The 26,590-nt window shown below is 41.9% G+C and overlaps 1 protein-coding gene across 2 annotated transcripts in view; it reads right to left on the minus strand.

Moving 5' to 3' along the window:
- LOC138512987 (lectin-like) overlaps positions 1-22,966 on the minus strand; it is an 82,444-nt gene extending 59,478 nt beyond the window's left edge. Inside the window, exon 1 of one of the 2 annotated variants that reach the window (XM_069627704.1) lies at positions 22,913-22,966. Coding sequence is in view for 1 of the 2 variants with exons in the window: in XM_069627703.1 (XP_069483804.1) it covers positions 22,913-22,955 (43 nt within the window). In the remaining variant the exon portion in view is untranslated. The remainder of the gene's footprint in view (positions 1-22,912) is intronic. The other variant, XM_069627703.1, reaches the window with a different exon arrangement.
- Positions 22,967-26,590: the final 3,624 nt, after the last annotated feature.

Genomic DNA, 26,590 nt, shown 5'->3' on the forward strand with positions numbered 1-26,590 from the left:
AAGGAGGTCAGTGTTAGGGAGAATTCTCAAGATTGTACTAATTTCACTTACCTTTTGAGACACCCAGCAACTTTGCTGGATTTCTGGGATTTAATTGTTTACCTGGGAAGAGTGTGAGCCGTTTTTTGTTCTCCACTCTTCCATGTAGAGTGTGTGTTTTACTTTTGTGTTCTTTGGTTATGGAGTTTTAAAGCAACTCCAGAGGCATCATCTTTATCTGTGTGTCACACAGCACCTTCAGTGCAGTGGCACAGGGGTGTCTTTCAGATTCCCCAAGGTTTAAATACCTTCTCTGGGAATGACTATCGTCTCCCAGAGCATGTAAAGTTAAATTGGCTTTACTAGTCTTTTTAAATTTACTGACCCAGCACACACTATCTTCCAATAGAGTGCTGGAGGGGCTGCTTAGCTTCCCCTGAGTCAAAATACTCATGTAACAGTAAAATGTTAGCTTTTCCTCTTAAATGGCTTGTGGCAGTGGTTTAGATCAACTACTGTGATTTTTCGTGACTGCTACCAATGGTAGCTCAAAATCAAGGGCAGCCATGTTTTTCAATATGGCCCCCCAGACCTATCTGTAAAAACAGACTCAGGTCAACTTTTTTTCGCCATTTCTTTTAGGAAAAGTCCTTCTTGTGTTTAACTCTGTGCGCCAAACCAGGTTTGGTTTCTTTATTCGTGTCCTTTGGCAGGCTTCTGTGCTGAAGCCCTCCTCTGGTGCCAGAGTGTCTGGGGTGGACAGGATGTGAGGGAGGTGCCCCAAACTCCCTGTTCTTAGTCTTCTAGGAGACCTGAATGCACTCTGGTGTGATTGACTGGTTGACTGTCTGGCAAGGACGGCCACCCTGCTGGGGGAGTGACAGCCAGGCTGAATGAATGGGGAAAACTGTTTAAAAGCAGGTCTCTGGGACTTGTAAAGCAGAGTCACCACTGGAACAAAAGAACCGAAGACGAGCTGAAGGAAGAGGACTGCTGCTACTCCTGGACGACCGGTGAAGACCTGCTGCAGGTCCAAATTGCCTTAAACTCCAATCGACAGAGAAGCCCTTCAAGGTTACCTTCTTCCCTTGAATTTGGTGGGAACAACCAACTCGTAAGCCACCTGGACACCGTCCCTGACTGGTTGAATTTTCAGCAGAGTGCTGCTTGAAAACCGGATAGCCGTTGGGAAGGAAACCAGTTTGTGGTCTTTAAGGCACTCACACCTTAAAGCGACATCTTGCTACAGCTTTGGCCTCATCCCTGGGCAGTGCAGGAACCTCCCGACATTCTCCTTCTTGTCCCATGACTGGAGCTCAGGAACTGCGAGACCTGCTTGGACCTGCCAGGAACGACTGTCTCTGCTACAGCTTTTTTCGTTAAAAAAGGTACTGTGCAAACGCGGTCTGGAAATATTTTCGGCCCATCGAGAAAGTGCGTGAAGCTTTCCTCAACTTTGAAGGTTAGTCCTTCCCTAAACATTCGTCAAACTTTTCACCTAGCCAAATCCTTTAAAAATCTGTGGCAAAGACTTAACTGTTATACACCAGAACTTTGCAATCCTACAAAAAAGACTCTGAACCATTGACTTTGGCCCAGGTCTGTTGAGAAGAATTGCTGGTTGTATGTAACTGAAACCCTTTGCCCTGCCTATGAATGTATTTGGGCTGTCTATTATCATAACTTTGCCTTTTCCACCCTTTTATATGTATTTGAAGTGCCAATTTGCTCCCACTTCATTTTGGAGCTAAACTTGTTCATTTACTTGCCGGTTGGATTTTTGTGGTTTATTAGTGTGTGATATTGAGCTGCTTGTGCTAGTGAAATATTTTCTAACTAAATGTGTAAATAAATGTATATTATTTTACCAAGAAACCTTGAGTAGGTGTCTATTTGAATCGCTGTATTATTGGTCCTTTGTGTAACTTGTTCTACCGCTCACTTAAACTCTTGAGATAAGTCTGGCTGCTCAGCCATCGCTACCACTTTACTGTGTAGTACAGGCTTGTACCAAAGGTGAAATTGTGCTTACACTGTAGTCCTAATTGCCTGTAGTGTTCCCAAAGGGTACTTCAGGTGATTCTGTCTAACAGTCAGCGAGGCCAGGGCCTGATCGGTGATACCCCGGCTATCACGGAGACGATTGAATAGGATGGCATGGATGACCATGTCAAAGGCAGAAGAGAGATCGGGTAAAATGAGTACAGAGGGGAGATTAGAATCAAGGTTAGAGAGCAGTTCTTCATGGATGTTCAGGAGAGCAGTTTCCATGCTTCTGGCTGCTCTGAAGCCAGACTGATGGTCATGGAGACAACCAGCAGATTCAGTGTGAAGATTAAGCCGGGCGATGGCCAGCTTTTCCGGGAGTTTGCCCAGGAAAGGATTGATGGAGATTGGACTATAGTTGTCTGGGCAGGAGGAGTTGGCTGAGGGTTTCTTTAGAATAGGGTGCACAAGAGAGTGCTTCAAGGGGAAGGGAAGGCTCCAGTGGTGAAGGAGTGGTTGCAGAAGTCAGCCGGGGCAGGAGTGAGGGTGTCAATGTGGTCCTTGATGGATTTGGAAGAACAAGGAAGAACCTGTTTTGACAAGACTTTCATAGATTGGATTGGTCTACAAACCTTGTCAGGGGAGAATAGAGGAAAGGAAGAGAAAGAGGGAGGAGAGGTGGCCACAGGGGGGCCGGAGATAGAGGAGAGAATAGAGGGAGGAGTAGGAGAGGATGAACAGATGGATAGGATGTCCTAGGTTTTAGAGGTGAATTGGGAAGCCAGGGCTGTGCAGAGGGCAATGCCACAATCAGGTACATTCTACGGAATGGACTATTTTAATTGCTTGCTAACAAATGAAATTAAGGATATTTCTAAAATATTACATATTTATATTTTAAATGTCATCCTTTAATTAACACTACAAATGAATGTTTCACTAGTCCTCATATCATACATGTGTACCAGTTTATTTTTCATGTCATGTTCTTACTGTTATGTATACTGAAATAACATATGTACAAAGAGAGTGCCCCAAATATATTTCAACATATATGAGTGATTTTATGTCTGATGTCGTCAGTGATGTAATCAGTGTTATCATGTATGATGTACTTAGTGATGCCACCAGTGATGTAATCCCTGATGTCATCATTGTGGTCATACGCTGTGTAACAGAGGGCGAGTAGTTAAAGTGGCTTTGCCTGAATTGTCTGGTGATTTTCAAGGGTTTTGTTCCATAAAATGTTCATCTTAACGTCTCTTTAACTAAGATGTATTCACTGAATTCGAAAGGTTTGTTGCAATGTGTTTTCAGTGAATTTCAAATGTGTTGTTGCTATGTATTTTTCAGACTAAATCTGATCACATTAACTCTCTCTTAACTAAAGTTTTTTTGACAGAATTTCAAGGGTTTTGTTATATTATAGTTTCTTTGGGGACCACTAGCCATGGTCAGTGGCCACTGTACATGTTGAACCAATAGGTTTCTTTGGGGCCAAATAGCCATAGCCTCGGCCTTGGTCATTGTACATGTTGCACCAAAAGGTTTCTTTAGGACCCACTAGCCATGGCCTTACATCATGACAAGTGGGCACAGTCTATGGCAGTGACCACTTTACATGTTGCACCCATAGATTTCTTTGGGGCCCACTACCCATGGCCTTCCGCCATGAGCAGTGGCCCTGGACTTCGGCCGTAGCCACTGCACATGTTGCACCAATAGGTTTCTTTGGGGCCCACTAGCCATGGCCTTCAGCTCTGGCCACTGTACATATTGCACCAATAGGTTTATTTGGGGTTCACTAGACATGTCCTTCAGCCATGGCCAGTGGCCATGGCCTTCATCCTTGGCCACTGTAAATGTTGCATCAAGAAGTTTCTTTGGGGACCACTAGCCATGGCATTTGACTATGGCCAATGGCCACAGCCTTCAGCCTTGGCCCCTGTCCATGTTGAACCAACAGCATTCTTTGGGGCCCACTAGCCATGGCCTTCGGCCATGATCAGTGGCCACAGCCTTCTGCCTTGGCCACTATCCATGTTGCACAAATAGTTTTGTTTGGGCCCACTAGATACAGACTTTGGCTGTGACCAGTGGCCACGGCTGTCATCCTTCGCCACTGTACATGTTATAACAATAGTTTTATTTGGGTCCCACTAGCCATGGCCTTTGCCCTCTGCCTTGGCCACTGTACATACTGCATCAATAGGTGTCTTTGGGGCCCACTAGCTATGGCCTTTGAAATTTAGCCTTGACCACTGTACATATTGCACCAATAGGTGTATTTAGAAGCCATGGCCACTAATTACATCACACATCACATAATTGATGACTTCTCTGATGGCATAACTGATGACATCACTGATGACCTTAATGATATTCATGGTTTCATTAATTACATTTTAAAATGTGACAACTCTGTTTTCTTACATATCATTATATAGTATACAAAAACTGATTTGTTTTTGTATATTACCCAAACTTTACATTTTTAGATTCCATACTATTACAATGCACCCAGGAACACGCTTTATATTTTATTTGATTATTTTTTTAATACAACTTGTCATTTAGAAAATAATGTGTTCATGTAATGTTAATACAGTAAGGACAATTGTAAATTGAAATGTGTACATTTACTGTTTTCATAACACTTACTATTAAACCGGTTTCTACTTCTATCTATTCTTATTTTGTTTTACTACTACATATCATTATTATATTTTGTTTGAAATACCTGAAATAGATGTTCCTTAATCAAGTATGTTCCCTGCAATGCAGTATTCTAATTGCTTACTAATGCCCGGGATTCAAACCATTTGTAACGTTACATATTTGTTTTATTTATACGCTGATAAGTACTATAAATGAATGACCCAGTGTAATAATTTGATATTTCTGCATCAGCATGTTGTTAAATGGTATGTTAGTATTATTACTAAGTGTAATAAAATAAAATATGTATCAAAAGAGATGAACAGAGCTATTGTGACTTATATGATCAATAATGATGCATTTCATACCTTTCACTTGACCTAGAGCCCAGTCTGACAATTATTCATGTTTCCTCTTTCCCAGATCCTGACAACTTGCAGTACAAGTCACAAACGGCTATGAGGACAACAAGGTAGGGGTTGCTTGTGGCACCAGACCAATTAGGCATTCATACTTTTGTTATTCCGAGCCACGCCAATGGTATGTTTTTTTTAAAACTAGGTACTTCAACTACATATGTCAAAGTAGTGCAGGACCAACTCTTCAGACATGATGCATGCCCTTGTATGGGTTGTGATTTATGGAACAACCACGTCTCTTGCCAATACAGGGTAAGTGGCCCCAGGGTGTTGAACAATGGGCTGAGATTAATTAGAAGGGTATTTTCTTAAGTGACACTGATGCACATGTCTATGTCCCTCTAGGGTCTTTATCGTGCCCTGAGGAAGACGTTTTCAACAATTGTCCGTCGACCGCCAAAACGTGTACAGATGAGGGATCCTTGATGTACAAGCCATGTTGTTCTATACATTTGTGAAACTTCACACACGTAGGCAGACCCACAAGCAGAAATAACTTTAGCATTCTACAATTCAGTTGAAAGCAGACATATAGCCAAATTAGTTTCATACATTATGTACCAATTAGAACTTCTGTCAGGAAATTAAGCTATCGTGCAAGTAATGTATTAAACACATTCTGTATGTTATCAACAGTAAGCAATGTATTAAATACATGCTGTAAACTGTACAACAAACCAAATGATAGGCAATTTGGTTTGAACATTAGGAGTGGTTTTGATGACATAATCCAAAAAACAATTGCATATGTCTTTCACCCCATCCTAAATCTTTACCTTTTGATCCTTCTACTGTATTTTTTTCAAACACATTTTCTTATTTTCACTCATGATATTGGAAACAACAGAAATCGGTGCTGATCTGTTTGAATTTTTAGCTCAAACACCATCACCCCCCTGTTGGGTCTTTTGTTCCCCCACTGCACATTTATTGGTTCTGTCACACAAACCTTGTTGCTCAATTGTATACTTTATTGATTTGTTCCTTGACATACAATTGATAAAAATTAAACCATAGTGATTCAATATAACTTCCATTGTTGTCTGCCATCTGATACTTATAATTTAGCTTTCTATATTGTGTTCAGTGTCACCTGGGAACTCTACCCAGCGGGATTTTACTGATACTGCACAGGTTGAAATGTTTTACTTATTGCTTGGAATCAATAATCTAAATGGTGGATTTATATGTGTCTTTTGTTATTTTACCCCAGCAACCGCTGCAAAAAGGGGCGCTCCCAATATGTGTTGATCAAATTATACTTCTGCATCAGCCTGTTGTTAAATGTTATGTTATTATTGTAAAGTAATAAAATAAAATATGTATCACAAGAGGTGAACAAAGATATTCTAACTTATATGATCAATAATGTCATATATGATGTAATTACGATCTCATCAGTGATGTCTTCTATGTCATTGGTAACACCACCAGTGATGACATCAGTGATGCCATGTGTGAATTAATTAGTGATGTCGCCAATGATGTCATCATTGTGGGTATACACTGGAAAACAGGGGCCGCATAGTTAAAGTGCAGTTGCTTGAAAGTGCTCAATTTTAGCAGTTACATTGAATTTCAAAGTTTTTTAAATCTTCAGTCCCAAGAGCACATGTTCAGCTGTGGCCACTGTACATGTTGCACCAATAGATTTCTTTTGGGCCCACTAGCCATTGCCAGTGGCCACAGCCGAACATGTTGCATAGTTTGAGGTCTCACTAGACATGGCCTTTGGCCCTGGCCATTTTACATGTTGTACCAATAGTTTTCTTTTGGGCACACTAGCCACGGCATTTAGTCATGGCCAGTTGACACAGCCGAACATGTGCTCTTGGGATTTGCAATGGGAACATATGGATTTAAGCCAGTCCTGAGTTTCCCAATGAGCTGAATTTCAAGGGTGTTGTTGTGTTAAGTTTACTCACCTTAACTGCACTTCAACTAAAGATTTTTCCTTGAAAAAATATATAATGGAAAAAGAAAATGTGCTCACACCTGCAGACCCAAACGATGGATAGATTTGCAGCAAACTTGCGTGAGGAGCGATGGGCTGGTCCCGAAAGCATGCTTTTGCAAATGTGTTGTAAATCCGTCCAGTAGATATTTTTAAAATGGCCAAAAAGTAGGTCAAAATAAATTAGCAATATCTGCGTCTGGTCCGCGGACTCACTCCCTGATTCGGTGTCCACGGATGCATCTGGACTAATCAGAGAGCCACATGATTTTCGTGGACATCATACAGACCCACTGATTGGTCAATTCAAAACATGAAATGGATGCCATGGTGATTTCGCGAACTGCGCCTGTAGTCTGCAAACATTGCATTAAAAACCTATAAAAACACAACATTACACTTGTCAAACTAATTGAACAATCTCTGGCGAGGTGAGGGGTGATGAGGATGGGGTGGTACATGGCCATCAAAAGACAAAAAACAGGTGTTTTTTTGTCGCCGAAAAGTCCACAAACATCTCAGATGTTCAGAGGGAGTGCTGGGATGTTTGCGAACTTTACAAAAGTTTGAGGACATCCATGCATATTTCTGCATTATAATGTCTGTGAAAAGCAGTTTTGGGATGTCTTATAATTTTAGCACCACTCAATGAAACTGCATGAAATCTTGAAATACAATTTTAGACCCAGCCCGAATGGTTCTGCGAAGCTTGGAGAGTGTTTCTTCTAGAAGGAGCAAAATTAGAGGGGGGTCCAAAAATGTTTGAACTGCTTATAAATTTGGTGCCGTTTGACGTATCTGCGTGCAAATTTGCAAAAAATGTTTTGACTGAAACTTTGAATGTTTTTGCAAAGTTTGGTGGCATTTTGATAAGAGGGGCACAATTAAAGGGGGGGTCTCAATATTTTTAGATGGCTAATAGCTTCGGTGCCATTCGACAAATCTGCAAAAACGGTTGCAAAGAGATTATAGACCCAACTTTGAATCTTTGTGCAAAGTCTGAATGGATTTTGTCAAGTAGGGGCTATGTTTTATGACTATTATTTGCATGTACATTTTGTCACTTTGCAAAAAATAAAACATGGATGAATTTTCAGCAAATTGGTGCAAGGAGCATTGGAAAAGACCTGAAAGCATGGTTTTGCAAATGTGTCCGTTTCTTTTTTTAAAGTGTCATAAGGTAGGTACAAATAATAGTGCTATACCTTTGGTGACAGGAGGTATAGCCTGTGGCCATGGGCAGTGGACAGATAGTCCGGGTCATGGCATAATGTCAGGGCAACACCTGTACAATATGGCCAATGGCCATGACCATGAGGGACCGGCAATCAGGTTGAAGTGGTCACGGCCACCAGGGACGTCTATGTAGTAAAGTTTTTCAAAATTGGGAGAGGTTTGAATGGGGAAAAAATTCTGCTGGTGGCTATAGCCCGAAGTGCTGGACAAGAATGCAGCAAACTTGAGCAAGGGGCATCAGCAAGGACCTGAAAGCATGGTTTTGCAAATATGCCCAGTGTTTTATTTTTTCCAAAGTGTCAACATGTATGTAACTTTGGTGCCTGGGCAGCATGCCTGGCCCTGAGCAAGGACAAATATGTACTATAATTTGCCGATTGGGGCATGCAGGATGGCCCTAATTTGAATGGGAAAAAAATGTCTGCTCGTGGCTACAGCCTAAAGTGCTGCACAGGATTACAACAAACGTGCGTAAGGAGAATCAGCAAGGACCCGAATGCATGCTTTTGTGAATCTGTCCCCTGTTTTATTTTTTCCTAAGTGTCAAAATGTAAGTACAAAAACTAGTGATATAACGTTGGTGTCTGGGCAATGTTCCTGGCCCGCAGAAAGGAGAAATGTGTACTCTGATTTGCTTATTGGGGTATGCAGCATGGCCGAAGCCGTAGTTTTGAATGGGAAAACACATTTTGCTGGTGGCTAGAGCTTGAAGTGATGGAAAGGATTGCATACAACTTGCATGAGGAGCAGCAGCAAGGACCTGAAAGCATGATTTTGCACATCTGTCCTGTATTTTACTTTTTCTAAAATGTCAAAATTGAAGTACATAAAATAGATATAACTTTGGTGCCTGGGCAGTGGGCCTGGCCCTTTGGCAAGGAAACATGTCTATTATGATTTGCTTATTGGGGCATATGCCTTTGCCAAATCCATGCCCCCAGGATTGTGGAGAATGGCCATGGCTGCAAGTCTTCAGCACTGGCCATTGGTCGCATTATGAGTTTATAGTGGACACTGAACTAGGATGCAGGGTATGTGCAGTGGTAGGTCGCTTGGTGTGGGTGGGGGTCATGGTTGAGGTGGTTTATAGTTCTTTCATATATGTCAAAAGAGGAAATATGAATCGCTTATATACAGTGATGTAACATCATGAAACCTTGTTTACCCATACAAACCTATGAAATTCACTGAATTTATAGGTGAAAAAAAGGTTTGCAGGTGTCGCAGAGTCTGCCGTTGACCGTGGATAGTGCAGTTACAAAAAAGTCTGGAAAATAAATGTGTTATTTGGTGGCCTAACGAGGGCCTGGACAGGGTGGGGGAGTGGAATGAAGTTGACATTGAGCTCTTTTTATAGGTGAAAAAATGGTGTGCAGGTGCTGCCGAGCCTGTGGTCAATTTTGCTGTGCGCGGACATCCTTTGGATTACAGGGGGTTCTGGGTGAGTCTTGTTATTTGAAGGGGTATTGTATGTGCTAGTTATATGGTTTAATTATATTCTTGTGGTTCTGGCCACTGGCGGCACACACTATAGTAATATATGTATAGTAATTATACCCCCCGGGCTGCAAGTGCGCTATTCAAATGTAAATAAATAAATAAATACATAATAGGTACTGTAAGGAAAGTTTACAGTATTTGTAATACGGTGGATTGACATCATTGAAGTGTATATGGCATTTGTGATTGTAGTACAATTTAGGATAGGGCTTATGGAATATGTATTTGCTTCTTTGTGGATAATACTTTGTATGGTTACTTAGTTGAATACTGTAACAAAGCTGGAATCTCTGGTTCTTTTTCTGTGAAAAAAGCTGTATAATTTGTTAAGCAAGATAGTTTAAAACTTTTAATTGCATACAATTTTTTCATTTAGATTTCCTTTGTGACCCTCATATGGGAAAAAATCCATAGTGGATTAAAATAAAACCTACTGTAATTATGTGAGTGTAAGTGCGATAATATATTTGTTTGAAGTGTGTTGTAATTAAGGGAATGTTTAAAGTAGTTAGATACCTGTTGTCATGTTCTAACTATATTGGACTTTACAAGAGATTTTACAGTAAGACCAACTATGATGGCATATTTGAAGTGTATTACAAAAAAGGGTGTTTGTAATTTAGCTAGATGCCTGTTAGCATATTTTAACTGTCTTCGATTTTAAAAGTACTATTGTAGTATTTTTGATGCAGTTAGATAACAGTTGGCGTATTCTATCTGTTTATTGTATTATACTTAAGTGAGTAAATTTGGGGTGAAGGAATATTAAGTAGGCATTTCTTAGATTTGGTGGTAACATTGGTGTATTGTAATTATATTGGATTTTTCAAGACGTATTACAGTAATAAGAACTGTGATGGCATATTTGAAGTGAATTGCAATGGAGGGTATTTTTGAAGTAGTTGGATACATGTTGGCATATTCTAATGGTATTGGGTTTTAAAAGTACTATATTAGTAGTATGGATGTAGTTAGATACCCGTTGGTGTATTCTGTTTATTGTGTTATACTTTAGTGAGTACATTTGGGTTGAAGGAATATTAAGTAGGAATGTGTTAGATTTGCTGATAACCCACGTTTTGGAGTAACAGAAGTGTTGTTACATTCAAACCAACCACTTATTTTTTTGGCATATCCAGTATAGTGGCCTGAAGTAGTTGTGGCCCAGTGTGATAGATTATGTCCACTGTTGTGAAGCTTTCCTGCAAGAGATACATGGCCATGTGTGAATCTAGTAAAGTTACAGTTGTTTTTGATACCATCTGCATTGTACCTTAGAAGCATTAATATCACATATTGGCCATTTGAGTTTATTTGTATGCTGGAACGAATTACAAAAATGGCATAATATGCTATGATTTGCATTCTGCAGAAGCTGGTGAAATGGAATGGATTCAGAATTTGGTATGGATACATACAAAAATCATTCATTAGGGATGTGCACTTGTGAAACATGGTTGCAGAGAGTGCATGTATGTTTCCACGTTTATGAAATCTGGAAGATCTCATTTTTGGGGATGCTTTTGGTTTCTAGTACTTGTAGTAAGTACATTAGGAATTCTTGTGGATCTTCCTGTGTGTTTGTGGTGAATTTTAACATTCCTGTACAGTAGTTCAATTCTTGCCTTATACCTGAGACATTGTAGGTACTGGCAGGATTATTTCTGGCATTATGACGAAGGAGGAGCATTTGCAAACCCAATTGAGCCGTTGAACTAAAGGTTGTGAACAATTGGTGGCAATTGGAAGAGAAGATTGTCTGCTACATTTGCATAGCAGTTTACTCCAGTAGTGTTGCTAAATTTAAATGGACCAAAGAGTTGTGCCTCTGTATACTTTGATGGGCCTACAGTTGTTTTTTGAGAAGAGACATTTGTCCCTTTGTCTTTTGATGGATGTGGAGTTGTTTTTGGACTAGACAGTTTTGTAGTTGTATTATTTGATGGAGCAGCAGTTCTTTGTTTCTTTAGTGGCATTGTTGGGAAACCTGTTACAAGGTATGTTTGTATTAGTTTTCTTTTAAAAGATTTCCTTTTTTGAGGTACAGGGTACATATCTAGATGGTGTGTACACTGCACATAGCCTGTTGTATTCTAGGATGCAAGGAATGTCAACAATGACTTTGTTTGCATCAAAGTTAACTGGGAATAGACCATTGAGTGCAAGCAGGGGCGAAAATGCTACGTAATTCATACCTTCTTTAAAGACTTTGCTGCTATTGTCAATCAATGTGTGATCTAGGGTTAGAGTTCGCGATTTGTGAATAGTGACAGCATATGCAAGAGATATAGAGAATTATTCTCTGCGTATGTACATGTCTTTGAAAAGAAGAAAATGTGCTATTGTGCAGCAAATTATTTTAACTTCTGCAAGTTTGTCAAAGTGGATGTTGACAAACTGAATGTTGTTATCATGTGGATATGTTTGGAAGCCAACAACTGTACCAATTGCTGCTTTGACTAAAACGTGTTCTATGTCAAGGTTACATTTTAGAAATACTATGCAGTTCAGACACAGAGTTAATAATTGTTCTGATCCAGCCATTTTGGAGATACGTTTTTCTAAGCTATTTAGTTGTGCTGTTGCTTGTTGACATAAAGGAAGTGTCATGCTGTGCATGTCTAGTTTGTCTGTGGAGCTGATATGCAGCATGGGTTGCATTTCTTTTTTCACCATTGCATTGTTGAATTGACTACAGCTTGCCAGGGTTGGCATTAAGGACATGCGTTTTATATTGTGTTAAGTTAATTGTGCCATTACACAGGGTGCAGATGTGTTTGGCCCATATAGCTCATGGATTAGTCTAGTATTTATAAGATGGATTTTGCATCTTTAGTAAGCAGAGCTGTGCTTTTTTAAATGTTTGCATAGGTGGGATCTGTAGACTGACACATGTTTTTAGTTAGTTTTCTGTAGGGAAAATGTTGCCAATGATTTACATTTTCAATGCTGCTGAGTGTGTTACAGCATTGTTTGTGTCCTAATATTTTGAAAATAGGTTGACCTGCTATTGGTGTTAATGGTGGGGGGTCTATAATGTGTTTTCCTCCAAACAGTTCTTAGTAGTCAGTTTTTAGGGCTTTTTGCTTTCTGAGATGAATTAAAGCCAACATGCTTGGAAACCATGCTTACTTCATCTATCAGGAGCACTTTTATTTGTCAAAACAGAAGTATGATGGCTGGAAGGTTTTGAAATAATCATAACCACGGGCAAAGCTCTGGGCAACCCTCCAGACCATCGTTTTTCAGCCTGCCAAGCCATTACAGAAGGGGATGCTTGTGGTCTCGTGCAGAAGGGATGTGACCTAGCAGTTCGGGCTGGACTGCCCTTTTTGGGGTGGGGCCAAGCCTGATTTGCATATGGTCTTTCCCCTTCTGTAATGGCTTGGCAGGCGAAGAACGATGGTCTGGAGGGTTGCCCCGAGCAATGCCAGTGGTTAAGATTCAGTCTAAACCTTCCAGCCACCACCTCTTTGTTTTTGCTTTGCACTTTTATTTGTTTCAGAATTCTGCGTACTTCAGCAGCAGCTCTTGCTGATCATTTGTGGTATTCTAATTTGTTTTGATGTTCAACTGGGAAGAGCAGTATGACTTTATACGCACTGCAAACAGTTGTAGGCAGCTACACCTATGGAGGATGTTACAAAAGAAGAAAGGTTGTTGTTTGTTAAGTCTTGTAGAAATTTGCTGTTTATTTTAATTAAGAACGTTTTACCAGAAGCAGCTTCACAACTTACATACAGGAGCAGAGGTTTATAATTTTTACAGGTACAAGTTTTAGTTTTCAAGTTACACTTGGTGTGTGGAAGTTTAATATGTTGGCAGTACATGCATACTTGCCAACATGATCCATTCCAATCTGTAGGTGCTTATCAAGTCTTGTTTTTTTTTCTTTGCATTCTGGGACTTGTAGTTCCACTTTTCCCATTATAAAGCGTGGACTACAAGTCCCAGAATTCATAGAGAAAAGTAAGACCGGACAAGCACCTACAGATTGGAACGGGTCATGTTAGCAAGTACGCCTGTAATGCCAACATATTAAACTTCAACACGCCAAGTGCTACTTAAAGATTTTCTACAAATCTTTTCCATCTGCTCTTTCTTTCTTTTAGAAAAAAGTTACACACAGTGCTGCTATAAATGCACATATGCATTGTTTTACTTTCATCAAAATGATCCTAAAAAGAAACATTACATTTTAAATGCACAACAGTGAAGATGGCTATAGCTATGGCTTTGAGGAAGCAGAGTGTCTGGATCATGGGCGATTCTTGGGTCCATTGGTTAAAGTTGTATTCTGAACAGTGTGGATTGTCTGAGAATCTTGGATTTGAAGAATTTGAAGTTTCATGGTATGGAGTTTGAGGAATGGAGTGGGCAGATTTGCTCATGTTTTGTGGGAATATGGTTACTTTCAAGCATCTGGACATTATTGTCGGTCACTGTGGAGGCAACTATTTGGGCTATGTCACAGGAATTTCTTTACAGTTTGCCATGAAGGAAGCATTTGCAAAGTTAATGGAACTGTTCCCACATTCCAAGATAGATTTTTCTAAGTTGACTCAAATACAAATGTGGATGCATTCTAATTTATTTTGTCCAAAAATCGAGAAAGCAAGGTGCAATGTAAACAAGCTGTATGTGCGTTCTTTGCAGGATTTTGGAATTACATCTTTTCGTAATGAAAATATCAAGTTTGATATTGTATTTTTCGAGGAAATGGAGTGCATTTGACTGATGTCAGTAATCAGATTTTTCAATTGAATATCCAAAATGCGCTGAAACAAGAAGAAAGCAGAGTACTGTGACCCTCAGAATGTACAAGTAAAGAGCATCCTGTATGGCCTGCAAGTTGTCTGATGGGATCCTCTGCCCCACCATAGTAGCCTGTGTGGTTGCAGGAGTGGTCGCGAAAGATGGGGTAGAGGTTGTCAACCTGCTTCTCCCTGAGAAAGGAACCGGCTTTCTTAAACCACCCTGTTGGCTGGATCTGATGTGGCGGTACATGGAGGTGGTCCCATAGGAGTACAGGCCAGGTGTTCCATGACTGAGGGACTCAGTGCATGTCACCTTGTCTGCCTGAGCCTGTGGTACACCCCCAACAGTGGTGAAAAACTACCACACCCATGACTCACTCTGGGTGCTGGAGGTAGGCACTGCCTCTACCTCATCTTGCTTTTCCTATTCAACCTCTTCTGCAGCTCTGTGCCTGTTCCCATGACCAGGTCCTCCAGGTGGTTGTTGTGGTAGTGGTGGTGGCTGGGGAGAAGGGATGGCCATTTCAGATGCCATTCTAGGCCTCCTGCAGCAAGTAGCTATGAAAAGATGCTCTCTCCTGGCCTGCCAGATTGAGAATGACTAAAAGTAATGGGTGGGGCCCTTCAGAGGAACCGCTCACGGGCCACCCGACTGTCCGTGAACTAACTAGTTGAAAATAGTCTTTGGAAAGTTGTAAAAAGTTGACATATCAACTTAGTGGTGGTGGTCTCATCACTCGGCAATCACTGCTGGAACTAGCACCATCAATGCCCCAGCAAGTGCCCCCTTGCAACCAGCAGAGCCGTTCAGCATCATAAGCCCCTTGAAGATGGCCGCCGTGGAGCGTGACGCTGAGTACAGGCACCTTCAGTACCCTGAAGGGCCTGCTCCTAATCTGAATCCTGATTGGTGATGGATGCACCAAAGGAGCGGCCCGATCAAGCCGGAGGGTGAAACCGGCCCAGCCCGAAGGGCCGGCTACAAGGCCATTTACCCCTGTCTTTTCCTGTCTTGCCATGATTGCTGAATGTAATGCCGCTCTGGTAACTCCATGTTCTTCCCGCGTACAATTACTGATGTTACCCAGCATTCCAGCTACCTATGCTCCAATGCCAGGTAAGAGGTGCAGTGGCGCCCTCCTCGCACCTGATGATTCTTCTTCTGGCCCTCCCTATGCTCCTTCCTACCACCCTGACCACCACTTAACCCAGATCCCAGCCCTTGTAGTACCCTGGCATCCACGGACAGATATACATGCATATCATCTGTCTCACCAGTCTCACACTGCCCTTGCACCTATGTCAATCTTTGTAATTAGCACCTAATGTTCCCTTACTTCTGTCTGTTATTAATACTGCATGCGCTCATGTCATATTCAGAACTAAGCAAGGTACCGCCTTCTACTATAGCTCTATCATGCATACCTGAAGTAGCCCTTCACACCAGGAGGCAAGGTTCTTCCAGATTTGCACACACCATCTGATCTTGATACTACCTGTCCCCACCAGATTGAAACTTCCTTCTTGTATACGTATTCCTGATACAACCCCCCGCACCACGAGGCATGTCTTTGCCAGACTGACGTTACCTTAATGTTACCTATAACCACTGGATTGACATTTAGCAGCCCTGTGCTGTGTTTCACATTTAACTTACCTGGATACACTGCAATTGTCATTTCCCTCTTGTATCTGTTTTCCTGATGTAGCCCCCTGCACCATGAGGTGTGCTGTGCCAGTTTGCCCATCTACTTCTTTCTTGACTCTCATCTACCTGTTTACTTGATGTAGACCCCGCCCCCCCCACACCACAAGGTGTGGCTTTGCCAGATTATGCTCTACATATGCCATCTTGTACTATTTAAGAAAGTATCTAACTACCGCCCTGATGCCTGTGGGTTTGCTGCACTGCTATAAATGCCAAAGTAAATAAATAAAATCAATAAGTATGGGTCTAGGAGCTCTGCAAGCGTTAGCGTTCAACTTGAAACATCCTAGATTGGGCGAAAATGTGGTTTTAAACTGTCCACGGTCACAAACAACATCCGCAGACAGGCCATCTTGCTACATGGGTGCAGTCAAATGATCACGTCTGGGGAGCGTCCGCTACACTAATGGGTTTTTCTGTGGACACCATCGAGCAGGGGACACTGGGAGCATGTGCATGGATGTCCGCAAATGGCCATGCTGTCTAAAAGTGTATCATGTCAGACTGTATGTGTCTGGAAACAGCGCAATGTCTGCGAAGATCCTATTTCATAAATGGACACCCCAAACACCCTTATAATCCGTGGACTATAAATTGGGGTTTTAAATAAAATAAATATGACAGAATAATATACAAGCTATTTATAGTATAGAAAATAAATGTATTTATGAAAGGGATGGGTTATCGGAATGGGAAACATAAGTGGGAGAATTTGTAATTTCTATGCAATGATCATCAGGGGAGGAGGGCAGATACGTTTCATCAAAGGGTCTTTCATTTATATTTTGGGAATTTGATGGGGGGATTGCTGAGGGAAAGTGGGCAGGTACAAAAAGGACAGTGATAATCAAAATTTCTAATAACATGATTTTTAACATATTTTAAAAGTTCCTTAAAGTCATTACTAAATTCATCCAATTTTGAAGACAAGCTCGTGATTTCTTCATGTGTAGTTGGGATAGGGGTTGTCTTTGTGATTCTTGGGATTCTCCAAAATTAAATTGGGGTGCTCTTTTTTCATGTGAACTATGTTCTATAAGAAAAGAAGACATTATTTCAATGAGCTCTGCATAAATTACAGTATTCGTTTATATAGAAAGATGTATGGTTTACCATTAGAGATGTCATCATCATTCATTTCTTCTTTTTGAAAGTTTTCTTCAAACCATTCAAGTGTGTTTGCCATTTCTGTTAAAATAAAAAATAGTAATATTTGCTTATAAGAAATGTTTATATAATGAATGGTAATATTAGAGAAATAAACACAGCGTACTTACTGTTTGGTAAGAAGTTGTTTTGTAATGAGCTCCTGGTGTATCTGTATGAAAAGCTGTAGTGAAGTGAACATATGAGGTGTACAGATATGGTTTGTGCTTGGTGCATTCCATTATATTGTGTTCTAAATGAAAAAATAATGTTTACATTTTGAAATGATGAATTGTACAAAAAGGTATATTTGGGTGTAGTAAATATAAGTAATGTTGTTTCATGTATATGTTTTTGTTGGTTGAAGGGTACAATATTTTCTATTGTCCCCTGTGCTTCTGGGTTTTGTGGATGCTTCCTGATGTCTGCAGACAATCACACTGTCCGCAGATTCTGGGGTAGCTACACTGTAGATGAGTGTGATTTTTTAGGCGTAATCATTAACAATAGGTAAAAGGCAATTGTAGCAAATTAAGGGGCTCTGGTAAAAACCTATGAAATTCAGTGAAAAAACTTTGTTAAAGGAATATTTTGGTTAAGTTGCACTAATAAAAACCTATGAAATTCAGTTAAACAACGTTGTTAAAGGGATGTTATGATTACAAGTAAAACTGAAAAACCTTTGAAATTCACCAGTTATTATAAGCTAAGCAACCATAACTTGCACCACCACCGTGCACTGCTAAGACTAACGCCTAAGGCATCAAAGGTGACATCACAGATGTCGTTGATGACATCACTGATGACATAACATTTGAAATTCATTTTGATGAAAATTCTCAACAAGGTATTGTGTTTGCAATGTTGCTAGCAAGATGTCTGGGGTGATTGGGAGATCTCTCATGACCTACTTAATGTATTAAAAAATGTACTCAGCAAAAACAAAGAGGTGATGGCTGGAAGGTTTAGAATTAATCTTAACCACTGGCAATGCTCTGGGCAACCCTCCAGACCACCGTTCTTCGCCTGCCAAGCCATTACAGAAGGGAAAGACCATATGCAAATCAGGCTTGGCCCCACCCCAAAAGGGGCAGTCCAGCCCGAACTGCTAGGCCACATCCCTTCTGCACGAGACCACAAGCATCCCCAAACATGTTTCGCCCTTGTTGGGGCTCATCAGTGAGGAGTAGCTTGGGTCTCTAGGCCCAGCAGGCACGGGACCCACGTCTGGGCATACCCGTCCCACTCGGGGTGACATAGCAAAAACAAAGAGGTGATGGCTGGAAGGTTTAGAATTAATCTTAACCACTGGCAATGCTCTGGGCAACCCTCCAGACCACCGTTCTTCGCCTGCCAAGCCATTACAGAAGGGAAAGACCATATGCAAATCAGGCTTGGCCCCACCCCAAAAGGGGCAGTCCAGCCCGAACTGCTAGGCCACATCCCTTCTGCACGAGACCACAAGCATCCCCAAACATGTTTCGCCCTTGTTGGGGCTCATCAGTGAGGAGTAGCTTGGGTCTCTAGGCCCAGCAGGCACGGGACCCATGTCTGGGCATACCCGTCCCACTCGGGGTGACATAGCAAAAACAAAGAGGTGATGGCTGGAAGGTTTAGAATTAATCTTAACCACTGGCAATGCTCTGGGCAACCCTCCAGACCACCGTTCTTCGCCTGCCAAGCCATTACAGAAGGGAAAGACCATATGCAAATCAGGCTTGGCCCCACCCCAAAAGGGGCAGTCCAGCCCGAACTGCTAGGCCACATCCCTTCTGCACGAGACCACAAGCATCCCCAAACATGTTTCGCCCTTGTTGGGGCTCATCAGTGAGGAGTAGCTTGGGTCTCTAGGCCCAGCAGGCACGGGACCCACGTCTGGGCATACCCGTCCCACTCGGGGTGACATAGCAAAAACAAAGAGGTGATGGCTGGAAGGTTTAGAATTAATCTTAACCACTGGCAATGCTCTGGGCAACCCTCCAGACCACCGTTCTTCGCCTGCCAAGCCATTACAGAAGGGAAAGACCATATGCAAATCAGGCTTGGTCCCACCCCAAAAGGGGCAGTCCAGCCCGAACTGCTAGGCCACATCCCTTCTGCACGAGACCACAAGCATCCCCAAACATGTTTCGCCCTTGTTGGGGCTCATCAGTGAGGAGTAGCTTGGGTCTCTAGGCCCAGCAGGCACGGGACCCACGTCTGGGCATACCCGTCCCACTCGGGGTGACATAGCAAAAACAAAGAGGTGATGGCTGGAAGGTTTAGAATTAATCTTAACCACTGGCAATGCTCTGGGCAACCCTCCAGACCACCGTTCTTCGCCTGCCAAGCCATTACAGAAGGGAAAGACCATATGCAAATCAGGCTTGGCCCCACCCCAAAAGGGGCAGTCCAGCCCGAACTGCTAGGCCACATCCCTTCTGCACGAGACCACAAGCATCCCCAAACATGTTTCGCCCTTGTTGGGGCTCATCAGTGAGGAGTAGCTTGGGTCTCTAGGCCCAGCAGGCACGGGACCCACGTCTGGGCATACCCGTCCCACTCGGGGTGACATAGCAAAAACAAAGAGGTGATGGCTGGAAGGTTTAGAATTAATCTTAACCACTGGCAATGCTCTGGGCAACCCTCCAGACCACCGTTCTTCGCCTGCCAAGCCATTACAGAAGGGAAAGACCATATGCAAATCAGGCTTGGCCCCACCCCAAAAGGGGCAGTCCAGCCCGAACTGCTAGGCCACATCCCTTCTGCACGAGACCACAAGCATCCCCAAACATGTTTCGCCCTTGTAGGGGCTCATCAGTGAGGAGTAGCTTGGGTCTCTAGGCCCAGCAGGCACGGGACCCACGTCTGGGCATACCCGTCCCACTCGGGGTGACATAGCAAAAACAAAGAGGTGATGGCTGGAAGGTTTAGAATTAATCTTAACCACTGGCAATGCTCTGGGCAACCCTCCAGACCACCGTTCTTCGCCTGCCAAGCCATTACAGAAGGGAAAGACCATATGCAAATCAGGCTTGGCCCCACCCCAAAAGGGGCAGTCCAGCCCGAACTGCTAGGCCACATCCCTTCTGCACGAGACCACAAGCATCCCCAAACATGTTTCACCCTTGTTGGGGCTCATCAGTGAGGAGTAGCTTGGGTCTCTAGGCCCAGCAGGCACGGGACCCACGTCTGGGCATACCCGTCCCACTCGGGGTGACATAGCAAAAACAAAGAGGTGATGGCTGGAAGGTTTAGAATTAATCTTAACCACTGGCAATGCTCTGGGCAACCCTCCAGACCACCGTTCTTCGCCTGCCAAGCCATTACAGAAGGGAAAGACCATATGCAAATCAGGCTTGGCCCCACCCCAAAAGGGGCAGTCCAGCCCGAACTGCTAGGCCACATCCCTTCTGCACGAGACCACAAGCATCCCCAAACATGTTTCGCCCTTCCAGCCATCACCTTTTCGTTTTGCTAAAAAATTTACTCACCTAACCAAAACAATATATTGGAGTGTTGTTCTTAATACAGAAGCTAAATGGCGCAAAAAGAAACAACTATGTCATTAAAAAACAGTCTGTCATTTTTCCAGTATCTGTGATTTGCCTTCTGCAGGGTTCCTTGAGTGCTGAGGTAATCACTGATGTCACATCTATGCCCCCCTTTCTTTCTACTTCTCCATTAACCCTTGTCCTTGCTGGGCTGCTCTGGGTGAGTCTCAACAGTAATTCCCTTGGTGTGGACTTAAAGGCATTCGCCCCTGGCATGCCTCCACTCTCTCGTAACGGGGGAAGTAGGATTCTGGGTGGCAAGTGTGGTCCTTCCCAAAGTCCAGGAGGTAGGTGAAGAAGCTCAGTAGGTTAAGGGGTGGGTCACCTACTCCTCCTAGGATCATAGTCCCTATTCCAGTTAGGGTAGTCTATTCCAAATCTTGATGGTCCTGCTTCCCTATTCCTCTACTAGACTCTTCAGCTTCACTTGCTCTTATTCCATTGTACAACCTGCCTCTTTTTGTGATGAGAATTCCCAGGAACTGCTGTTCTCTCCTTTCCAATATTGCTTATTTTCTAGCCATCTCGCATCGATGTATTCATCCTCCACCTCTTGTACTCTCTTGATCACCTTCTATGCCTTTGTGTGCTGAATCTGTCACAAATTCTGAGTCTTGACCTTCTCTTTCTTCTTCGCCCCTTTTAGCATGGCTATTGTCTTTCTTCAGATCTGTCATGCTTTCACCTCCTTTACCCCCTTTGGCATAACTATCTCTCACTTGGGCATAACCTTCTGTACTCTCCAGATTGTTCCTCCTTTCCTTCAACACTTTAGAGGTCACTGTCTCCACTTCCTAGATACTTCTCTCTTTCATCTTCTTCGCACCTTTGGTCACTATCTTTACCCATCTTGAGAGCTCTGCCACTTCTCCAGGCTTACCCCGTTGGGAAGGTATTTTAGCAGGTTCTTATCCTCTCTCCCTTTTGCCCTCTTCACCCTTTTGGGTTCAACTTTCTTGCAGGTCACTTTTACTCTATTTGGCCACCCAACTGTCACTCCTTACCAGCAGCTCCAGTTCTATTAGCTACTCAGCACAGTATTCTGGTTCTCTCCTCCAGTTCCCAGGCTCCAGTGTGGCACAGCCTCATGGACCTATCTTCAAGCCTCCTGGACTCTACTTCCACTACAGGTCATGCAGTTCTCTTCCCAGACTTCTCCAAAATAGCTCATGTGTTCTCTTGCCATGTTCCTGCTCCTACTCTAGCTCTTTAATCTAATACTGAGCTCTTAGGTTTTTTATCGCAAATCACTGCCTCTCTCTGCTGAAAGGAAACTTGGGAGTGTCCGCTTGAATTAAATGGGTGCCACTAGCACTTCTTGATGTGGTAAGCAGCACTGAAAGGTAAGAACAGGCATGATGTGGTCTAAAATCCAATGACTTACATCACCTTTCCGATCTCCTAATTCCAACAATTACCATCCCTTTCTGGGTACAAATCTTATTCACGACGCAAAGAGGAAGCCGCCAGCCTCAGGAATTCTCCTTGCACTTTTGCACAATATAACAGTGGTTCAGTGGACGATCCCTCTCATACTAACATATTTGACCACCTGTTCATGTTCCCCACAACTTCAGCTCAGCTTCTTCAATCATGCACCTTCTGCTCACTCTGCCCCTCCCGCCCTCTCATCTTGATCCACCATTCTCAACTCAACTGTTACCCTGAACGGCTCTTCCGCTCTATTCAAGTGCCCATATTTATCTTCAGGCTGTATATGCCTAGTGCTCCTTTGTCTCTTTAATTTCTCTACCTCACTCCCCCCCGACTCCCCTCTCTAAATGGCGTATCTATTATTTTATCTACCAGATAAAGACCACATAAGTCGGCTAGCTTACGATTTTTACTGTTAGTCTAACAATTTGGATTAAAGCGCTATATAAACTAAATAAACATAAACATAAACATAAAATAAATCCATGTCATACATATTTGCAGAGGTGTGTGCTATTGCCTACAGTCTCTTAAGACATCAACTTGATGAAATATTTGCGCAAAAAGTTGCAGATAAAAATACATGAATAAACAAGACAAACCTCCTTCAGCCAGTAAGAGCAGCGTTAGGTACAGCTTCTCCATTTTCTCCTAGAACATAAAACATGAAAGCATCAACATGTATGACAAGTAGCGATCAATCCACTACATTTCTAAATTATTTTAGGCAGTTATTAGCGTGTCGAGAACGGTGCTTGTTTTACATTTGCCTGAAAGGGAGCAGGTGAGGGGTTTAACATAGCTGCATGGTAGGCTGATTTGAGCAGAGAGCAGTGCTCCATGAAAACGAGTGTTCATGAGTTGAGGAGTCACAGAATCGGATAGTCTTTTGTCAAAACTGATTGCCACAGCTTAGGAAGGAAGACACTCCGGAGATCCGGATGTTAATTAGCCTGATAGCAAGAAATATTAACATGAATCATGTTATTGACACAAGTTAAGCCACACGAAATGTACGTCTATGTCTGGACATAATTGCAAAGCAATGTCCTGACCAACGTGCGTTCTCGTCATGTACTAAAAAAAAACAGTGGTTTGAATAACTAAAAATACGTTTTGAAAAATTCTTAAGGACCTTTATTGCTGTTTCTGAATTTAAGGTTCAATGTGACATCACAGCCGACACATGTTTCGACCTATACTCAGGTCTTTTTCAAGAATGTCAAATTGTAATTTATAATACAATTACAAATTGCAAATTAAAATAGTGAAATATGTGTTAAAAACCTGAGAAATCAATCACAGCAAGACATCTGAAAAACATTGCCATATTTAAATTAACACATGAATAAAAGACAAATCAGAAAAAGAAGGGCAAAAAGGAAGACATGGACGAGAAAAATAAAACACACATTATTAATTAAATTTGTAAAGGCCCTATAGTAGAAACAATAAAAAGTCCTAAGCCATTGATGGCATACGTGTAAGTCCATGCACACCAGTACTTTATTAGATCGTGAATTGTGCTTAAAGATTGCAAGGGCCGGCTTTAGGCCCGTGCCACAAGGGCAAGCACCTGGAGCGCCACATTAGCCCAACTTCCACGCCAGCTCGCTTGGTGGGTGTAGGTGTAGCTGGCGCACTATTGTAATGAAATGCACCACATTCACCTGCTGGTTCCAGAGATAAGGCTAACCCTGAGAATGACCACTTGTGAGAGAGAACCAACAAGTTCTGGCAGAAGTCACATGATCAATGAGAGGAAAACTAATCAGGTTCTGCCTTGGAACATCTCATATGCAATATGATGTGTATGTGGAGACTTAATGTTGTGATACAATGTACCAAGAATATTGTGGGTGTATTATTATTGTTATATATTTATTGTGTTTCAGTCAAAGTAAATACAGCAAATTTGACTTTTCACAAAGTTACAATAGCAAAAGACAGATAAAAAAAACAAATAACAATTCATAAAATGTACACATTTTCATCCAGGTTTTATAAAACAACACAAGAGAAGGAGGGGAAATAAAATAGAAAAAATAAGAACAAAAAAGGCAGAAAAGGTTGTCATATTCCAGGATTTGGCCCTTCGTTCATGATCTCACTTTAAGAGGCTGAAATCACATCGGATAGTTATCACCGCCCAAGTCGAAAGACTTTCATGTCCAGAACTAAGCCGGTCCCAAAAAGATTGGATCTCCAGCCATCATACTTTGTCCACAAATCTTGTTAGCTTTTTGATCCTGTATAAGTGAATGCCGGGATATTCAGTCAGGACATGTTTCAACATCTCAGCACTTACTCTATTACATCTTCGGCGTGTACTGTCGCTATACAGGTTCTTATGCTTGGAGTAAAGAATTTCCCTTGTTGGTAAAATGTTCAGACGGAATCTTAAGTAATCAGTCCCACCTCAAGTATTTGGAAACCGCCCTAGGTATCCCGGCAGGAAACCCTCTGGTTTATTGTGAAGTGAGTGAGAATGCGACAATTTTCTTGATCTAATTTCTGTGATTATTGTTATGGAGTCCTTTATTTTTAGTCATTTTTTAACAAAACACATGATTATCACAAAGATCACTTGCTTCGTAATCGCAGGAATTTAAAATGTCCTGCACATAGGCAGTTAGGCCTGATAGGAACGGATTGCCCTTTTTCATTAGTTCGGTATTAAGGTCTTCATAGAGGGTGTTGACTTGCGGACAGCTAATCAATCTAAATGCAGTCCCTATTCTCCACTCTGTGTGGTAGCGGAGAGAATGAAGACCCAATTCATACCTTGATGAAACCAAAGGGAGGGACTGCATAAGGGAGAAAATGCTTTTCCATAATAGGCCTTCCAACTTCGCCCAATTCATTGTTACGATTGCTGGGAGTACATCTATGCCATACGTCAATGTTGGAATGGCTTTAATGGAGTAGAATTTTAGCAGTGGTTTCATTGAGAACTTACAATAATTGGAACTCAATTTCTTCATCTGGCCCCAGATTAATCAGCTTCTCTTCTAGATAGCCTCTATGTAGCCCTCAGATGGAAATGAGCAGATTAAAATTCTGTTTTGTGAGAGGATATTGAGAATAGTGAAGGGGAGAAAACCCTTGGTACAATGAAGCAGTCTATATTGTCTAAACCTTTTGTGACAGGTAGTGATGCAACATACCCAGAATATTATGGGTGTATTTGTTAATGTTAAAGAAGTGGATTAAATTATCTGTTTTATAAGAGGATATTGATAAAAACATGGTGAGCAAACCCATTTTGCAATGAAGCAGTCTATATTGCTCAAACCTTTTGTGGCATGCAGCCACCACCAAAGTATTATAACATTAGGGAGACAAGCTAGGGGATTGTAAGTATTTAGTAGCATTGGGTTTAGTAGCCATTTTTGGATTGGTGTTAGTCATCAAATGCTGAGAATGAGATTAACAAGAAAGAGACATGTTGTAAATTATTTGTTGAAGACTTCTTTGACTCACTGTGCACTAACCCTCTAAGATTGACAGCCGATTGTTGCATGTTGGGAGTTGTGTGTACTGTGTGGAATTGTTGACATGGTCTTGGGGTACAGTACACCCTATAACAACATGTTCTGTCATTATGAAATCACACCACCAAATTATGAATTTCTTGTGAGCACCTTTCTCACGTGCAGGAGAATTACACATAAATGTGTTAATATTATTTACATTCCTTCATCCCGCTTTAAATAGACACAATAAGACACTGTGCCTATTAGCAGAATGGTAACATTGTGATTAGTTAGCTCTGGGAGCGTTATGTATCTTTTGCCACAGTGTATTTTGACATGGTAAACAGTCATTATACTAAACGTAAGGCGTCTGACATCACATACGTTCTGCCATCTTACTGAATATGAAGGTGAGTGGATTACAAAATGGCAGTGCCACACATAATTCTGCAGTTTGGTCCCATTAGGGTGAGGGGCACAACAAACCCTTCTTAAAGTAAGTTTATGGATGGGGAATGGTTTTCAAACCAATTAGAGGTGATCACAATTGATGTAGACTAGGAACGGGTTACAGGAATAATTGTAGTACATTGTTTTTTTTGGTGTGCACGTTATTATCTTTTTAGATAATTGATCTACAAACTATCCTGACATATCTATCAGCATCTGATTAGCAACATTAAGGCAATAGAAGCTTTGGATAGGAGGTAAGGATTCTATTCACCAACATGGGTGAGTTGTTGACGGTCAATTCTTTAGCAACGTGTTGGATGTTGCTATGCAAAAGCAATTTAATATGGTTAA

The sequence above is a fragment of the Ambystoma mexicanum genome, chromosome 12 (genome assembly GCF_040938575.1).
Source record: "Ambystoma mexicanum isolate Mex_15411 chromosome 12, UKY_AmexF1_1, whole genome shotgun sequence".
Classification (NCBI taxonomy): Eukaryota; Metazoa; Chordata; class Amphibia; order Caudata; family Ambystomatidae; genus Ambystoma; species Ambystoma mexicanum.